The sequence below is a fragment of the Dipteris shenzhenensis genome, chromosome 33, assembly GCF_047967505.1.
Source record: "Dipteris shenzhenensis isolate YYH24624 ecotype China chromosome 33, Dip_SZ_1.0, whole genome shotgun sequence".
Classification (NCBI taxonomy): Eukaryota; Viridiplantae; Streptophyta; class Polypodiopsida; order Gleicheniales; family Dipteridaceae; genus Dipteris; species Dipteris shenzhenensis.
In genome coordinates this window covers 158,550-176,011 of record NC_141628.1, presented here as the reverse complement: position 1 = coordinate 176,011, position 17,462 = coordinate 158,550, and the positions used below count along the sequence as shown (strand labels likewise).

At 47.8% G+C, this 17,462-nt stretch overlaps 1 protein-coding gene across 4 annotated transcripts in view; it reads left to right on the top strand.

Annotated features, from left to right (window-relative positions):
* The window catches only part of LOC147879503 (uncharacterized), a 222,604-nt gene that overhangs the window by 135,574 nt on the left and 69,568 nt on the right, over positions 1–17,462 (top strand). For 3 of the 4 annotated variants that reach the window (XM_087371951.1, XM_087371950.1, XM_087371949.1), the window contains 2 exons: positions 6,907–7,090; positions 13,953–14,106. In XM_087371951.1, the coding sequence (XP_087228077.1) occupies positions 6,907–7,090; positions 13,953–14,106 (338 nt within the window). Of the gene's footprint in view, positions 1–6,906; positions 7,099–13,952; positions 14,107–17,462 lie in introns of all 4 variants that reach the window. The other variant, XM_087371952.1, reaches the window with a different exon arrangement.

Below are 17,462 nucleotides of genomic sequence, written 5' to 3'. Positions count from 1 at the left end.
CAATCCCATAAGCAACGCTGAATAGTCTTCGAAGCAGAGAGGCAACAAGAGCAAGTAGGGTCGGCTCCGAACCTAGATCTCCAAAGGTTCACTACAATCCCACCATGGATAGAGAACCAAAAGAAGATAGTAATCCTCCTATTCCTATGGGATTTCCAGAGTCTCCTCCAGAAGCACCTTTGCAGATCCGCAGTGATATCAAATGTCTCCCAATGAGGAACTCTGGAAGGTCTCCAACCTCTACTACTGAGCTGAAATCTCCTGGCAATACTGACTGTGTAACAAAGGAAGGGGATGCTCTTCTCTCGATGCCCTGCGTCAATCCACTCCCACTCTCCGGGGTCCCATTGCAAATACTTGATGGGAACTCCCCCATAGAGCCAAAGCCTCCAAGACCATGTGGAGAGTAGCCGGGGGTCTGGGTCTAGGAACCATTCTGAATCTGATCCCTGTACCAAAAGACCTACAACGCTGTAGGCTGAAAAGCAGACTCAAGCAAGATGTCCTCTGTGGACCTGAGCAATCTGCCACCATCCTGCACACTAAAAACTAAAGCATCCTCCTATGCATCTCGAAAGGCCAAAACCTGAAGCGGAACACCGCCTCTCGTAAAAGTACTTGCCCAAGTGGAGCAAGTGAGTGGCATATCATCTGTGTCTACGCAAACCTCTGGAAGGGCTGCCTCAATCTGCAAGATCCTCCCTGCACTTCCTTTGAGATGTCCTGTCAACCTTGATTTGGTCTCCTCTGGAAGCCTGCGGAAAGCTTTCCAAGACCCCATAGATGATGCAGGTCCCCTCTCCCACCTGGACCACTGCATGTAGAGTGAGGCACCCAGTGGTTTGCCACGATCATCTAAAATACTGTCATTCCACATGATGGGTTGCCTATCAATCTCTTCACGAGAGGAAGGAGGAATCCTCCGAAGAGTGCTCCTGAAACTGGCCCAAGCTTTCAGAATGGCAACCATGAGAGGGGACGAAGGTGATCTGAGGTGTGCTGTGGTGAAGATCCACCTAATACTGCTCATCCAGTCTCCTCCTAAAGAAGGTGTGCACTATGCTGCTAATAAGAAAGTCCTTTCACGGTTCCTGCCCTGGCATAAGTCCCCGCACCACCATCTTGCATAGTAAAGCTCTGCAGTGTAAATCTGGATCAATAATATTGAGACCCCCTTCTTGTGTAGGGAGGATGAGGGTCTCCCAAGCCACCCTGGCTAAGGCATCTGCTGTGCCATCAAGCCCACTCCAAAGAAAGTTTCTGATCGGTCTCTTGAGTTGAATGATGCAGTCCCTAGAACGGCACCATAATGAACAAACAAACCAGGCCATGGCCAAGAGGACCTGGTTGACCACCACAACTCTAGAGGCAAGATCCAGCTTGGCTGAGCTTCAAAAAAGGAGCTTCCTCCTGATGCTCTCCAACACGGGAGCAAACTGCTGCGTGGGAGAAATATCCAAGCCGACTTGGCAGCCCAAATACCTGACAGGCACACCCCTCTGAACCCAAGTGAATCCTATATCAAGCCCCTAAACTGGAGTGTCCTCATCACTGATCCAAAAGCCATTAGATTCATGCCAATTTATTTGCGCCCCTGCTGCCAAGCAAAATAAATCCAATGCTGTCCTGAAAGAAGTGAGCGTCTGTGGAGTGGCATCCAAGTAAACTGCTGTGTCATCCGCCAACTCACTGTTAAGTAGCTCCTCTTCCCTTCTGATGGGAAGTCTCAGCCCAAAGATGCCAGCTTGAGATCTAACATAGATACTCATAGCTTCGGCCACGAACAAAAAAAGGAAAGGAGCAAGGGGGCATCCCTGATGGACTGATCTCGAAATCTGAAATCTCTCACCCCTTACCCCACCAATAAGTACCTGGCTGTGGGCTGATTTGTACAAAGAGGAAACACCTCTGATCCAAGCATCAGTAAAGCCAAAACGTAGAATGGTGCCCTCCAAAAAACCCCAATCTACTCTGTCATAAGCTTTCTCAAAATCCAAAAGTAGAATGGCTAGATTCTGGCCACTGGTGGAGTAGGATTGGCTGACGGAATATCCATCGCCAGGTGTGGAGGCCGACTCTAACAATTTTGGGGGCTCCTTCCGCTCCAAAAAATGCTGCGGGAGAATGAGGAAGTAAAAAGACGGAGGTAGGGGGGTAGAGAAGAGGGAAAGGAGGTGAGGAGGGAGCGGGGGTAGGGGACAAGGAGGGGTAGAGGGGAGAGGCTTAGAGGCTGAAGGGGAGGGGGCGGGCTGAGAGGGAGGGAGTGCGCAGGCTAGGGAGAGGAGAGGGAGAGGAAGGAGAGGCAGGGAGGGGGCGGGCTGAGAGGAGAGGGAGAAGAGGGAAAGGAGAGGGAGGGAGGGGGCGGCGGCGCAGGCTGAGAGGGAGAGGAGAGGGAGAGGAAGGAGAGGCGGGGAGGGGGTGGGCTGAGAGGCAGGGAGGGGGTGGGCTGAGAGGAAGGGAGGGGGCGGCGCAGGCTGAGAGGGAGAGGAGAGGGAGAGGAAGGAGAGGCAGGGAGGGGGCGGGCTGAGAGGCAGGGAGGGGGTGGCGGTGCAGGCTGAGAGGGAGAGGAGAGGGAGCGGGCTGAAGGGAATGGGGCGGGCTGAGAGGGAAAGGAGGAGAAGGGAGGGAGGGGCTGAGGGAGGGGGAGGGGGATGGGCTGAGGGCAAGGGAGAGAGGGAGGGAGGGGCTGAGGGAGAGGGGGCAGCAAGGGAGTGGGGAGGAGCAGCAGCTCGATGTTCCGGTGGGATTTCTAGAGCCTCTGCCAAAAAATGAAGGCTGGATTTTAAAACCTGTATGCCCCCAATTTGAGAGGGGATCGTGCCCTTCTATGGAAGGAACTGCTTTCTTGGTCCCCCATTGCAGAGTCTTGGATTATTGGGGGTGATTTCAACATGGTTGAGATGCCCGCAGACAAAAGAGGGGGTAGGGAAGGTGGCATTCATTTCCTAGAGAGAGCAGCCTGGGATGTCTTCCTCTTTCAATTCAGTGGGCAGAGGTGTTTGGTATGATGATGCTTTTCACACTCAGCCATAGTCACCTCTGTTTTCTTGGTCGAATAGGAGGTTGCAGATGTCTATCCATGCACGGATTGATAGATTCTATGTGGATGATTGGACTCTAGATAGAGGTGGGACAGTATGTATTAGCACAAGGGTGTCCACTTGAGACCATTTTCTGGTTGTTTTGATGATTTTAGAGCCTCTGGTGAGAGGCCGTTCTGCCAATATCAGGATTCCAGATGCCTTTTATGCAGAGGAAGGCCTCACAAAGGAAGTGTTACAGATTTGGGTATCTCACATGCAGGGTGGGCAGCTATCCCCTACATATGTAGCGGCAGCCCTCTTTGATATTAGCGACTTCTATCATTTAGTTGCTCGTGTCACAAGAGGTGAAATTCTCAAGTGACAGATTGGTATCCGCTAGCAGCTGGTAGCTCTTTAGAGAGAAGAGCAAGAAAGGCCTACAGATGCTTGGATCCAAGGGCGCCTTGCTGCAGCAAGGGCTCATCAGCAGTCACCGTTAGATCAGAGAGTAGAGTATGCCTTTCATGCCAGAGAGTCATTTTGGACTCAGATTGGAGGTAGGGTCAACAAGCAATTCTTCTCTACTATTGGCCCCAAACATAGTAAGGAGAGCACAACAGACCCCCCTACACACTCCACAGTGCATAGATGGGAGCAAGGTCGACTTTCTGGCGGCTACACCCGAAGGACAGGTATGTGAAGGGGGGAAATTGCCCACGTTAGCTGATTGTCCACCCCTTTATCAAAATGACATGATGACATCATATATAGCTGCTTCGTCCAGCCCATCCTTCTCCAATGTGTCCCTTTTAGAGTAACAAAATGCAGACTACAGGAAATTGTTTTCCTTCACAAGAAACGCTATTGTGTCTGCTTGGAAGAGGAGGATGTTGATCAGACCTTCCCCATCCCTTTATAGGAATCCCTAGTAGTGCTATGCCAGCCGTTGGGAGATGTGATAAACATGGCTGACCGGCTGAATTTCAGTGACAGATACGCATGGCTGAAGAGGTCCTTGCATCTAGCACAGCGCATCATGGATGACACCTTCACCCAATTGGGAGCTACACTATTTAATTCAACAGGCTGTACACATAAATTGCTCTACCAGCAGCAACACTTGAAGATGGAATTTGAAAAAGCCCAAGCAGCACATCAATGAGCCTCAGAGGTGACGCTTCGGCAGCAAGAAGAGGGCTGGAAAAAACAGCAAGAATCAGCTATACATGAGCGGGACATGGCTTGGAATATTCAGCGGGCCGCCCTCGAGGAGGAGAGTAGGAGGAGAGGTAGAGGCTGGAGCTATGAGCTCGCCAAGAGGAGAGTGTGTGGAAAGGCTTGAGCTATGAGCTTGCCTATTATAGCTCTATGTTCACTATGGGGATAGGCCTACGTATTTTGGCAGATATGGCCACCTCTTGTGACTTGTGGCTGTTGTTCCAGTGATGTGTACTTCGGCCAACCTGGCCATTCTCTCATCCTTTCTGTTTCCTTAGTATATGGGGATTGTTCATGACTCTCCGGTGCATGATGACTTGTCTCTCCTTGTGTTCATGTTGTGGACTCTCATTCCGATGTGACCATCACCTTGCATAGCCAAAGCGAGTAATTTCATCAAAATTCTCATCGATTTGGACCAACAAGATCTGTGGTGGTCAGATCCGGACTCCAAAGAAGAAGTACAAAGCGGCGGCCGGGGAACGGGTGAAAGAGGAAAGTACAAAGGACGAGGGCTCCTCAGAAGCTTATCAAGGTCAAGACAGCCCCTCTTCTCCTCTTGGAATGGGTGAAAGAGGAAAGTACAAAGGACGAGGGCTCCTCAGAAGCTTATCAAGGTCAAGACAGCCCCTCTTCTCCTCTTGGAATGATGTCTTCATCAGAAACAGCCACTTCGACCACTTGAATGGGAGTAGTGCCTACTTCAGCACTGGACTTGACATCTAGTGGGCTTGCAGCTACAGCATGCGGGTTGCCCGCTCATCCATACCCGGTTCAAAATCCATTGTTTCCTAAGTCTTGCCACCCTCTATAGCCTCGGACACCATCTCAAAGTGAGGTCCCGAATGTCAAACCAACGCGGCCTAACAGTCTAAGAAAATGTTGCCAAGGATTGTGAAGAACAAAAAAAGAAACGCTCACCCTCCAAAGCCCAACCAAAGTATCCATTGACCTAAGTGAATTTGAGATCCGACCAAACTATGGACAGTAGAAGTTTGTGTCTTGTGTGCCCAGCAATCTTGCTATCAACCTGCTCTGACACCCATAACTTGCTCCTATGTGATCTTAAACCATATGAAGTAGAGTGTAAGGTATGGCCCTCCCTGGTAGAAACCATAGAGCCTAGATACTTCTCAAACCCGCCCAATTGTTCATCAAAGAACTATGATCGTCTCAAGTCTGCGATAGCCCTTCTCTCTAGCACCTTGTGACAAGGAGACCAGAGGGTAGAGGTAAGATCTCTGTCTGCCAACCTACTACCTATCTTGAAAACACTAATCTACGGCAATGCATCCCTTCCCAAGCTGGAAGCAAGACCTGAAGAGAGAGACTGCATGGGAACCCTAGTCCCTCTCCTGGTTATAAGTGAAGTGAATCTTTGGGGCAAGTACTAGGATGGCAACAGTGGGAGGAGACTATGGAGCATAACTATCTCCCTCCATCTCTGCCCCCCAAGGGACTCCCAAGCATCCAACCTATCAAGAAACTGTGAGACCACATGTGCATAAGACCTCTGACCAGCAAAGACAGTGGGGCTCATGTAAAAGCGACAAAGTCACGGATGAGGCTCCGCATGGTACAAAAATCAGCATAGAGTGACAAGGTTGTGTGGACTGTGACAAGTGACGAAAGCATGAGCTGCTCCTGTAAGTATGTCTGATAAGGCCACCTGAGATGTGAATGGGTCATCTGATCTGACTACTGGGAGGAGAAGCCCATCCTGCTGTAATTTTGCAACTGGGACCTCTTGAGACTGCCATGTGAGACGAGCACCTCCTATCTTTGGCTCTCCCTTTGACGAAATAAGGCCACCACTAAACCTCTACAAAGAATCTTGTGGTGATGTCATCAATGGAGCCTCCTAGGACTAAAGCAAGAGATGTGATCCTCCAATGTCTGACTCTCTCTATGTATTGGCCAACTGTGATGCTCCGAGAAACCGTCTCTCTAACAGATGTACTTCTCTTCCATCTCTCTTTTTGTCTCCGGCTCCCAGCTCATGCTCTCCCTAAAGACTGACCGAAACAATTTTTGGTGGATCCAAAGGCTAAAAAACTACTGCTTTGTGGGCTGTTGCATCTCCAAAAGTCACATGAGGTTCAAAGTCAATGGATAAGTTTGGAGGTCCCAAGCCAATATCTACCTCCAAGAGCGAGTTAAGAGATTGGAACTGACTAAAAGTGAATGGAAAAGGTCACTTCAGTGACTGGATGAGTTTGAAGTTTATGATGTGACGTTTAACTTAAATTAAGCAAGGAGTTCCACGGTTGACATTGGGTGCTCTACTTCTAACTTCATAGGAAAATTCAAGCAGGTGGTGCATGGAAGCCGCATATGGCTGCAGGTGGTGCATAGAAGCTACATGTCGGCCATGAGTAACTGCTTAAATGGAACTTCTACGTTTGGGAGCCCTTCACCTGGCCTGGTTCCAACAATTTAGATATGTACTTAAGTGATTTCTTTTATTTGTTCAGCATACTAAATGATTGGAATTCCATCCCTATTTTACATATGGTTAGAATTCCATTCCCCATTTTACAAACATGCATGTTCTGCAAACACATGGAAGTATGCTCATTCACAGGTACAAAAACCATGCCTGTGAAAAATACATACGTCCTATGTTAGACAGCGTTTCTAATTCAAGGTTTCTTTTTATCTATAGATTGGCATAGTAGAAGAGCTTCAAGAAGAGCTTAAATATGTCAAGTCAAGAATACTGAACATGGCTACAAAGCTGGATGGAATTCAACACAGCATAAGTAGCACGTTGACATCGAGCAAAAGATTCAAATCATCACAAGAAGCTCAGGGTGCGAAACAGGTTCATGACTCCAATATCCTTCAAGGTGAGATGGTAAGAAAACATGTATTACAGCTACATAAAAAGTCTTGCATAAGCTCTTTATTAGTGATTTAGTGTCTATTTTACTTGTTTCATATCTAATCTTTTTTAGGAAGATAAATGGGCGAACACTGCTATGCATGTCAGGACAACTCTTTTGTCTTGGTTCTGATGCATAGCTCAAGTAAGTAGGCATAAGTCATTTTATTTTTTCCCTCCACCACTAAAAGAATAAAAAACACCGCTCCTCTCTCTGCTTGTCGATGTGCTACCCGCTGCCCCTTGCCTCATTTTTGCCCCTCCTTGCCCCCCTTCCTGTCACCCTCCTCCCTAGCCTCTCTGCCCTCCTTCCCAGCCCCCACCTCCTGCCATACAGCTTGTATGGTGCCCGTACAGCCCCATTGCCTTCTCCATATAACCCGCCTATTCCTTCCTTCTATCAGCTTTTTGTCACAAGCCCTTTTGTCTTCCTTCTTAGCCCCTCCACCCTCCTTCCCTTCCCCTTTTGTCGTCTTCCTTTTAGTTTCCCTTCCTTCCCAGCCCCTTCCCTCCTTCTCCAATACCTCTCCCTCACTCCTCTCTCTGTTAGCTTCCTTTGTTCTCCCTTCTCCTTTTGCCTTGGGGTTTTGACCTAGTAGAAGAGGATAGGAGGATCACCTCTTTGTTCATCAAGTTTTGGGGCATTCCATAGGTATATCACCGGATCATCCTCACCAATGGAGCCTTTTTCAGAGTCATCACATGGAGGTTTCTCCACTCCCTGGGTTGCCTTCTTTGACAGTAGAGGCAGTCAGGTTTGATGGGTCCCTCATGTTAGGGTCATTGTTTCCGATCCTAACGTTTCTGATGATCACAACATACTTCAATGACCAGACGGCTCTCTTTTTTGACAAAGATTTCAGGTCATTAAGATTAGTGGCATTTCTTCTTTCGGCATTTGGAAGAAAGGACCCGAGCAAAAAAGGAGTAATGCTCCTTTCTCTTTTGGACAGGATCATTCTTTGGACCCTGCTCCTCCTCATAAAAAACAAGGATAGTTAGAGATGCCAAGTAGTTGTTCTTGCTCCCTTGGATTAGAAGACTACTTATCAATGCCCTTTATATGCTTTCTCAGGGAGAAAGTCTAAGATCTAAGAAAACACAAGAATCCCCTCTTGAAGTGCAGTTTAGTTAGAGGTTTAGTTAGAGGATTGGAGCTGCACTCCTGAACTGCTCCGCCTCCTCCCTTGCCTCAGCCGTCTCCTCCTCCCACTTTCTTCCTTGCCCTTCAGCCCCCCCGCCTTCCTTCATCTCTTCCGCCTCTAGCACTTTCTCTGCCTCTAGCCATCTCTGCCTCCCGCCTTCTCCTCTTCCGCCCTCTTCCTTTGCCCCCATCTCCACCGCCTTCTGCTATTCTTCCCCCCGCCATCTTCTCCGCCCGCCTCCAACTCTCCACCCTATTCCATCTCCTCCCTCGCCTTCGCTTCCATCCCTTCGCCTCCGCCAGCCTCCATCTCCTCCTCTTGCCTCTTCTCGCCTGCCTCCTCTTTCGTCTCCATTTCTTTCTCCCCCCTGTCTCCCTCACCTCCAACTCCTCTCCCTGCCTTCTTGCTTTGCCCCCCCCGGTCCCCTTCGTCCTCCCGTTCTTTCTCCCCCATCCCTCTCCGCATGGTCTCTGTTGGAGCTTTCCTTTTTCCTTTTTTCGACCCTCCTCTTCCTTCACGCAGCTTCGGGTTAATTGTTTATGCCTCAGAGAAAGAAGCCTTGATTGTGACACTTGTTTGGCTAGAAGGGCTCAATGGCAACACCTTCGACTCCCCCAAAAATTAAGGTTTTACTCTCTCCTTAGGATAAGCAACAGGTTAAGAATGCAGTTTAGTCCCTCACGGACAAGGCAATAGTGGGTCAAATAGTAGGGTTCACACCTTCTAGGAGTAAGATCAGAGATTGGTTACATGCAAGTTTAGCACTAGAGGGAGACCATATTCAGGAGGTCACCATCTACGGGCGAGGAGTCTTTCTTCTCCAACTTTGCTCACCCGACACCACCCTAGCACTGGTAGAGAAGAGCCCCATCTATCTTGGCTTGCACCTTGTTTACGTTTTTCCTTGGTACAATGGCTTCACAGTAGTAGAGGACATGGAGTCGACGCATCATGTGTCTTGCTTTCTGGTGACAATCCGTTTCAGACACGTGGTAACATGTGGAAAATGGGGGATAGAAATCCCATATACAATGGTGACTCTTGTGGGTCCTTGGATATAAAGAAGACTTCAGACCCTCCCCACTATCCTAGCCGGCTCTTTTTAGAAAATGGTGAGATATGCATGGCTAGGAGGAGGGGGAGTGGGACCCTCGTACTCGGTGCTTCCTTGGACACGTGGCAGCCATACAGAGGCTGCCCTACAGTGGTATCAGAGTAGGCGGTTGCCCTACGGACTGTGGTGATGACATGTGGCGACGACGATGGCGAATGTTTGTTGAAAGCCACGTACGTGCGTGATTCTATGGTGACTGCACACGTGGGAAGTGATAACCCTCGTGTGCTGTGTGTACATCTATGATGTGAAGACTAGGCACGGGAATTGATAGCCTGCATCAGTGGACTGTGTAGTATTGATTGGCGGCCTGGGCCCTTAGTGGGCGACCACATATGATTGGCTGTTAGGGCCCTGAATGGGTGTACAACATCTGATTGGTAGTTCTACATTCGTGGGGTTAGGCCCATGGGTTGGAATTATGGGCCTTGTTGTGTGGTCCTGACCCTCCTTATGGTGGCACCTTGGATATATAAAAGATTAAAGGGGTATTGAGGCTCCTAGATGCGTTGGTCACACGTGAAAAATGGGGGATAGAAATCCCATATACAATGGTGACTCTTGTGGGTCCTTGGCTATAAAGAAGACTTCAGACCCTCCCCACTATCCTAGCCGGCTCTTTTTGGGAAGTGGGGAGATATGCGTGGCTAGGAGGTCAGGGAGTGGGACCCCCCATACTCGGCGCTTCCTTGGACACATGGTAGCCATGCAGAGGCTGCCCTACACCCCCCGCCTCAGATAGTCCTCGACATGGCAACGAAAATGTAGCTCAGTTGATTGGCCTTGACTGGATTATCAATCAAACCCAACTATTGTCTCATGTATACTACTTCAAATCTATGTGTGGCTGCCTTGGATGTGTTGGAGATTGTAACCTTGGTTTTACCAAGATTGGGGTTTCTTGGAGTGTACACTGCTGTTTTTTTGATTCTTGGATTCATGGATCAAAGGTACAGAGCAGCCCACACTTAAGGCCTTATTAGCAAGGTTCGTGGCACTAGGGGCATCCTCATGTGGAGAAGTAGGAGCAACAACCCTCACTGGTACCCAACAGGGAGGACGTGCTAAAGGTCCAAGACATGCTGGATGTGATGGTCCTGGACGAGGAGCTGAAGCCAAAGGTCTTGGACGTGCTGTCAAAGGTCTAGTAGCATATGTCGAAGGTGCGGAACGTGCAAATGGTGCCGAAGGAGTGGTACGAGGAGGAGCTGCACCATAAGACCTTTTGGGTCTTTTCTTTTTCCTTAGGCAATCTCTGGCAAAGTGCCCAAGGGCTCTACATATCCTACACTGGTCCTGCTTTCCTGTGATCTCAACTCTCTGGTGAAAGAAGGAACCATTTGGATGCTGAAGCATGATATGGTCATCCGCAATATTAGGGTCCGTGACTAAGACCCTAACTCTAGGCACCCCATTAGACTGACTGCCTCTGCTGTGCAGAAGAGGGCATGCCAGGGAGGGGGGGATCTCTGTGACTAGACCAAATGCAGCACCAATGGAAGGAAGGAGATGGTGATAAACCTGAGGGAGGCCAGGAAACTTGATGAAGAGGAAAAAGATTTGGTTATCCTCCTCAACAGGGTCAAAGCCCAAACAGAACTGTGAGATGAAGTTCCTTCTGGAGCCTAGCATCAAAGGGTTAGCTTTTTGCACTGTGGCCGCAGACTCTGGAGTGTCAAACCACATGGGGAAGAACCCACATCCCAATAAGCGGACGTCAGTGAGATGGGCTGCAAGGTCCCCAAGTAACGCTACTAGCATCCAATCTCTGGCTTGTAGCCTGGAGGGATGGGATCCAATAACCCCGGCATGAAGAGAAGTAGAGCTTTCCAGCTCTACATCTTTTTTGAGTTGGTGCAACTCGTCTTTAGAAAAGGTTACTTGTCTCGTGGCCGGTGGAAGCGGTTTAGGATTGACTGAATGGGAAGCCATTCGTCAATCAGGGTGAAGAGGCCGATTCGATCCCTTTGAAGATCTGTCCGCCAACCTCTATTGCTGCGGGAAAGGAGAGGAAGGAGGAGGGAGGAGAGCTGAGAAAGAAAGAAAGAAAGAAAGAAAGAAATATTAATGTCCGCGGGAGCCTTCGCGGGCCTGTGGGACAAAGTGTGGAATACACTAAAAGGGAAAAGAGAAGAGGGCTGAAAGTGGATGAGGGAGAGGCTGAAAGGAGAGGAAGGGAGCGGGGGAAGGGTGGCTTAGAGTGAGGGCTAATTGGAGAGGAAGGGGGCGGGGGAAGGGAGGCTGAGAGGAGAGGAAAGGGGGCAGGGGAGAGGGAGTTGGAGGCTAGGAGGAGGTAGGATAACCGGGTGAGGTGGGCAGAGAAGGGGGGAGAAGAAGGTGGGGAAGGGGGAGGGAGTAGGAGGAGGAGAAAGGGCGGAGAAGGGGGAGGGGAGGCTGTGGGCCTAGAGGAGGGGGAAGGGGGCAGAGGAGGAGGGAGGAGAGGCGGGTGTAGTGGCAGAGAAGTAGAAGTAGAAGTAGAATTTATTAGCGTCCTCGGGGGGCCAAAAATGACCCATGGGACCCGTCTCGATACAATGTAAAAAGAGTCTCGTCAAGGAGAGGGGTAAGGAGTCATGAGTTCGTGACGACAGGTAAAAAGACGAGTGACAAAAGATCCCAATGCTGCCGGAGAGGCAGTGGAGAGAACTGATGTCAACCGAGCGGAGTCCCCCAGTATTTGCTGGTAGTCCTCCCTGATATGTGCATATCGGGGGCACTGTAGAGCTACATGTGCCTCCGTCTCACTGTAGAGAAGGAGGGAGGAGGGAGAGGGTGAGGGAGGTGGGGGAGAGGGGGGAGAAGAGGCAGGGGAGGGGCAGGGAGGGAGGGAGGGAGGGAGGGAGACGGAGGAGGGCTGGCTGAGGAGAGGGAGGAGAGAGAAGGAAAGAAAGAAAGAAATAAAGAAAGGAGAGGGGGAAGCAGAGGAGCTCGGGGAGAGGGGCAGCTGGATGGGTGCATTTTCAGGCATAAGTGTCCCTCTTTAGGTCATAGCTCTCTTGTGGGATAGAGGTGGGGACACTTAGGTCTTCAATGTGCAATCTAGAGCCGTATTGGTCAGATCCTTTGGTTTTAATGTGGTTATTGATGCACACTTGGAGAAAATCAGAGTACTGGGCTTTGTTGAGCAGTGTTATTTTACTTCTCCCGGGTACATAGACCCTCATCCGGAGAATATTCCTCTTGGTATTTAGTGGTTTTGGCTTTTCAGGGGTATCTCCATAAAGTTTCTTACTTTGGAATCGGGCAATTGGGAGTGGATTATTGCACACAAGCACACGAAGGGTCTTCCTTTTTTTGACTTTAAGGTAATTATTGGCAGAAAATTTCAGATAACTGCAAGAGGTTGAGCTCATGATTGGGTTAGCTTTCAGATCACCTTGAAGACTCGGAGGAGGCTTTGGAAATCCCTTGGAAATAGAAAGTCTCTTCTTTTGATGCCTCAGCCTTGTGTTTATCAACATATCAGAGGAGCCAACTTATCAATATCAAATCTGTTGCAGTAGCTACATAGCTAAAGGACCTAAACAGAGCATTAGACACTTACCACAAATCCCAAGTGATGCACATCACATCATCTATACCACAGCGGACAGATTTATCAAAAGACCCTGATATCCCTGGATACATTTGTCATATGCATTGAGATCATGCTTCAGGATACCTCAAGGTCTCATACCATTGAGTCCTGAGGATATGCTTTATATATAACTCCTGGGAGGTAAGGTCAATACTGAGGCCTAAGGACTTGCACTTCCTGCCTCCTTGGTTCCCTCCTCCCTGCTAGCTCTCACCATCCCAGTGTGCCTTCCATCCCTGCATCCTGCCCGCTCACCAGCCCTCCACCCACCCCGTCCCTTCCCATCCCCCCCTCCTCCTTCCACCCGTGCCCTGTCTTCCAGTCCTTGCTCTTCCCACCCCCTGTTTCCGTCCCCCTGTCTTATCTTCGGCTCTTGTATTTTCTGTCCATCCTTTATGGATCTGTGAAGCTCATACTAGAACACCATTTGAAAAGTTTGCTAAATTGGGCAGGAGAGACAACTTTGTGGATTCATGAAGCTCGTCATCTTTTTTAATCTTTTGCTCAAACTTTGCTCAAATGAGCAGGAGAGAGAACAGTTTTGTGGATTGGTGAAGCTCACACTAGAACACTATTTGGAAAGTGTTCTAAGTGCTTAGGAACATATAAAAGACTGCATCTTCAAGTTCCGATACCATGTTGATTTTCTGATGCAGAAAGGAAATTTTTTGGTCTTCTAAAAATTTCCAGGTTTTTTAAGATCTTTGATTCAAACTTCTGGGAAAATATTTCCATCTTGAAAGGGATAGGATCTGTAAATTTTAAAAATTCTCTCTCATTTCTTTGCACGCAGCCTCACCCGCTTCCCCCGACTCACTAGCTTTACTTTCCTTTTCGTTGTGCATATATTTACGTGCTATTTATTAGTTCAGTTTAAGTATCTGAAGTATTTGAGATTTAGATGTTGACCTTTGAATGCATTTTAATGCTCTGACCTTTGAATGTGTTTTAATGCTCCAAATAAATTTCTCGCTCTATACTGGTAGTCTAGATGAGGAAACATCAGCACGGATTGCTGAAATGGAACAAGCTCAAGCCAAATTACAAGTGCAGCTAGAAGCTACAGTGGCTAATGCAGCACGACTTGCGGATGAGCGGGATCTGCTCATGGAGCTCAACAACTCACTTCATTCCGGTTTGAGCAGGTATCTTTCTTAAGTCTCAATATTGATGGACTTTTCTCAGTTGTAGCTTCAAGATCGTGGCCTACCTTTGACTGCCCTCTTGATGGATGCACCTAATTGATTTTCATTCAGTTTACTGAACCCAGGAATAGGCCTAAGGCTTACTGACTTCATGCCCAAAAAATAAGGTAAATGTTATGAAAGTTACGTAATTTCAGGTATGTTTATTAAGAGAAAGTTATCCTACCCTAAACCTTTACTATATGAGGGAATTATTCAAACTGTGATCTATCCTTATGTTGAACAATAGCTATATTCTTTCTTTTCTTTTGTGAAATTAGGATCTTCCCCCTTCCAAGCAAGCTTGTTGTTAGAGGATCATTCTAGGCACAGAGCCCTACTACAAGTTCTGGCTTTAACGTAGGCTTCTAGTGAACACTCGTCGCATTGCGGGTTAGGGTGTGACATTCTTTTTTTTTGCAAGAAAAGTACTTCATTAAGTATGAATAAAAACCACAGAGCAAGCTCAAGTACTGGAGTACATCATGTCAAGCGTGAGAAAAAACAGCTCAGAATCAGCAACCAAAAATTCCAGGTGGCGGCTGAAAATGCCACCTCATCCCTGAAGGAGAGGCAGAGAAGAAAGGAAGCCTGGACATGACATTTTAGAATGCAGGAAGCGCATTGCTTCGGAGAAAAAGAAAGCAGGATTGACAGTTAATGCCTCACATGCTATTGAATCCCATGAGCCAGAAGATGCTTCACATGCACATGCTCTTCAGGATGATTGGGCATGGGCTGTCCATTGCTCATTTGATCCCTCCAAAGCTGATGCATTCTTTACTGCTAATGATGCTCAGTCATGGTACTTTGATAGTGGTGCTTCCAAGCATGTCACATCTTGCAGACAGTTGTTTCATCTTTAGCTGATGCACCTCGAGGGGGGACTGTTACATGTGCTAATAATGCTTCATATGCTGTAATAGGAGTCAGAGATGTGCAGCTCACATCCATTTCAAGCCATCCTGTCACTCTGACAAATGTTCTTTTTGTGCCTGGAATTGAAGTCAACTTGATTTCAATTCCAGCAATTGCTACTTCACGTTTTAGAGTGATTTTTGATGGCTATAGATGCCTAGTTTATGATCTTCGTGATGACAATGCCATAGTTCTCACTGGCACTTTACAAAAAGGGCTTTATCACCTTGATCATCATTCAGCTGCACTTTCTATTGAAGCATTGGCTATTTTCAGATTCACAGCTTGCTGAAACTCATCTTTGGCATGAGAGAATGGGCCATCTCAATTATAGAGCTCTTGCAAAGCTACATTCACAGCAGATGGCAAATGATGTACCTCAGACTCACACAGTTTCCAAACATGTGTGTGAGGGTTGTCTTTAGGGTAAGATGCATCGATTTCCTTTTCAAAAGAATTGTCCAAAACTCTCACAAAGGAAATTGCAGCTAGTACACAGTGATGTCTGTGGCCCAATGAGGACAAATGCCATTGGGGGGTATAAGTATTTCATGACTCTCATTGATGATTTCACAAGATATTAGACCTAAATTTTTAGGAGAAACAAGCATTTCCCTACACCTCATAATTTTGTATTTATATCCAATAGGAATATTCACTTTTTCTCACCAAAGAATATATTTATTAGCTAATTAAGCATGTTGACTTGGAGCCCTAGCCCTACAATCCACATTCCTTGGTTGAAGGTCTTGGGTGGTTGTAGTAGCATGGGTGCCAAGAGGCAATATGAACAAGAAACTATTTAAGTCTACAATGTAGAAAAACGATGCAGCGGAGAGATCGTTTGACAACAACAATAGTACAATAGTAAGAGAATAGTCACAATAGAGCAGAATAAAATTTTTGTATCAGATACAACTGATGGTGCTATCCACCCGTGCGCTCTCCAGTAGAGCTTTGATGGCGATCTACACAGACTCTAGAGGGAGAAGGGCTGGAGGTACGGGTATTGGCATTCGATGTTGAGGCTTGAGAAGTGGCCTCCTTATATAGCCCTTCGTAGTAGACCAACTCCACCACATTGGTGGGCTGGCAGTGGCACATGCATATTGACTTAGCATAGTGTGTGACTAAGTGTGAGGATGGTGGCACATGTTTGCTTGACTTTCACCACCGCCATTGACCACCGACCATCGATCACGTGCGTGAGGGCAAATTCACATGCAAATGATCGTGCGCATGCAATGGAGGGCATACCGTGGGCCAGATCCTGTCGTTGGGGGCATTGCCCCTAGACCCCCAGGATCGAGGGTGCTACCCCCGAACCCCTCAGGAGTACATTGATCCTTCTATCATCTCCTAACCATCAAATGGTATCCTTTCAGAGATGGCTGAATATGGTTGAGAATGAATCAGGATGCAAGCTTGTCACCCTCAACACAGATAGGGGGGAGAGTATATGTCAAAGGAGTTTGATGCATTTCTGTCTTCACGGGGCATTATTCACTCATGCACTACTCCTTACACTCCTCAGCAGAATCGTGTTTCCGAAAGGAAAAACAGGTCCACAATGGAGATGGCCAGATGCATGCTTAAGGCCAAGTCTTTGCCCAATAAATTTTGGCTTGATGTAGTAATGTGTGCCAACTATGTGCTGAATAGATCACCTACACGGGCATTGAAGACTGTTACACCTTATGAAGCATGGAAAGGTAGGAAGCCTTCACTTTCACACATGAGAGTTTTTGGGTCTCTTGCATATGTTCATGTACCATCTCAGCTGAGACATAAGCTTGATGACAAGGCAATCAACTGCATATTTATTGGTTACAGCCAGGGGAGTAGAGGGTATCGGTTATATCAACCGAATACTGGGAAGATTATTGTCAGTAGAGATGTAATCTTTGCTGAACATTCAGCTTCTCCTCTTGTGGACTGCAAAGCAAAGCCAGATGTTGACATGTTTGATGCCTTTGAATCTTGGTTACCTTTGCCATCATCAGAAGAGGATTTTGACCAGCAACATGAGCCTCCTGCAGGCCCTCCACTAAGCAATAATCAGCCACGACCTCATGCTGATTTGCAGGTTTCTCTTCCGGCACAAAATGATCCCACTATTCATGATGCAATCATTGAAGAAAGAGCTGTCAATAGACAGCAAAGGCAAGTTCCCAGATGGCTTCTTGATACATTGAGGGGCAGCAAACAAGATCAGCCTTTTGCTGTCCGGACAAGATCACAGCATGGTCACTTTCTTGAGTTTGCACTCCTTGCTACAGCTTGCAATGAAGAGCCTCTGTGCCAAAAATGACACATGGGAATTAGTAGATCTCCCTCCTGGCAAGAATGCCATTGGAACGCGGTGGGTCTACAAATTAAAAAGGAAATCTGATGGCAGC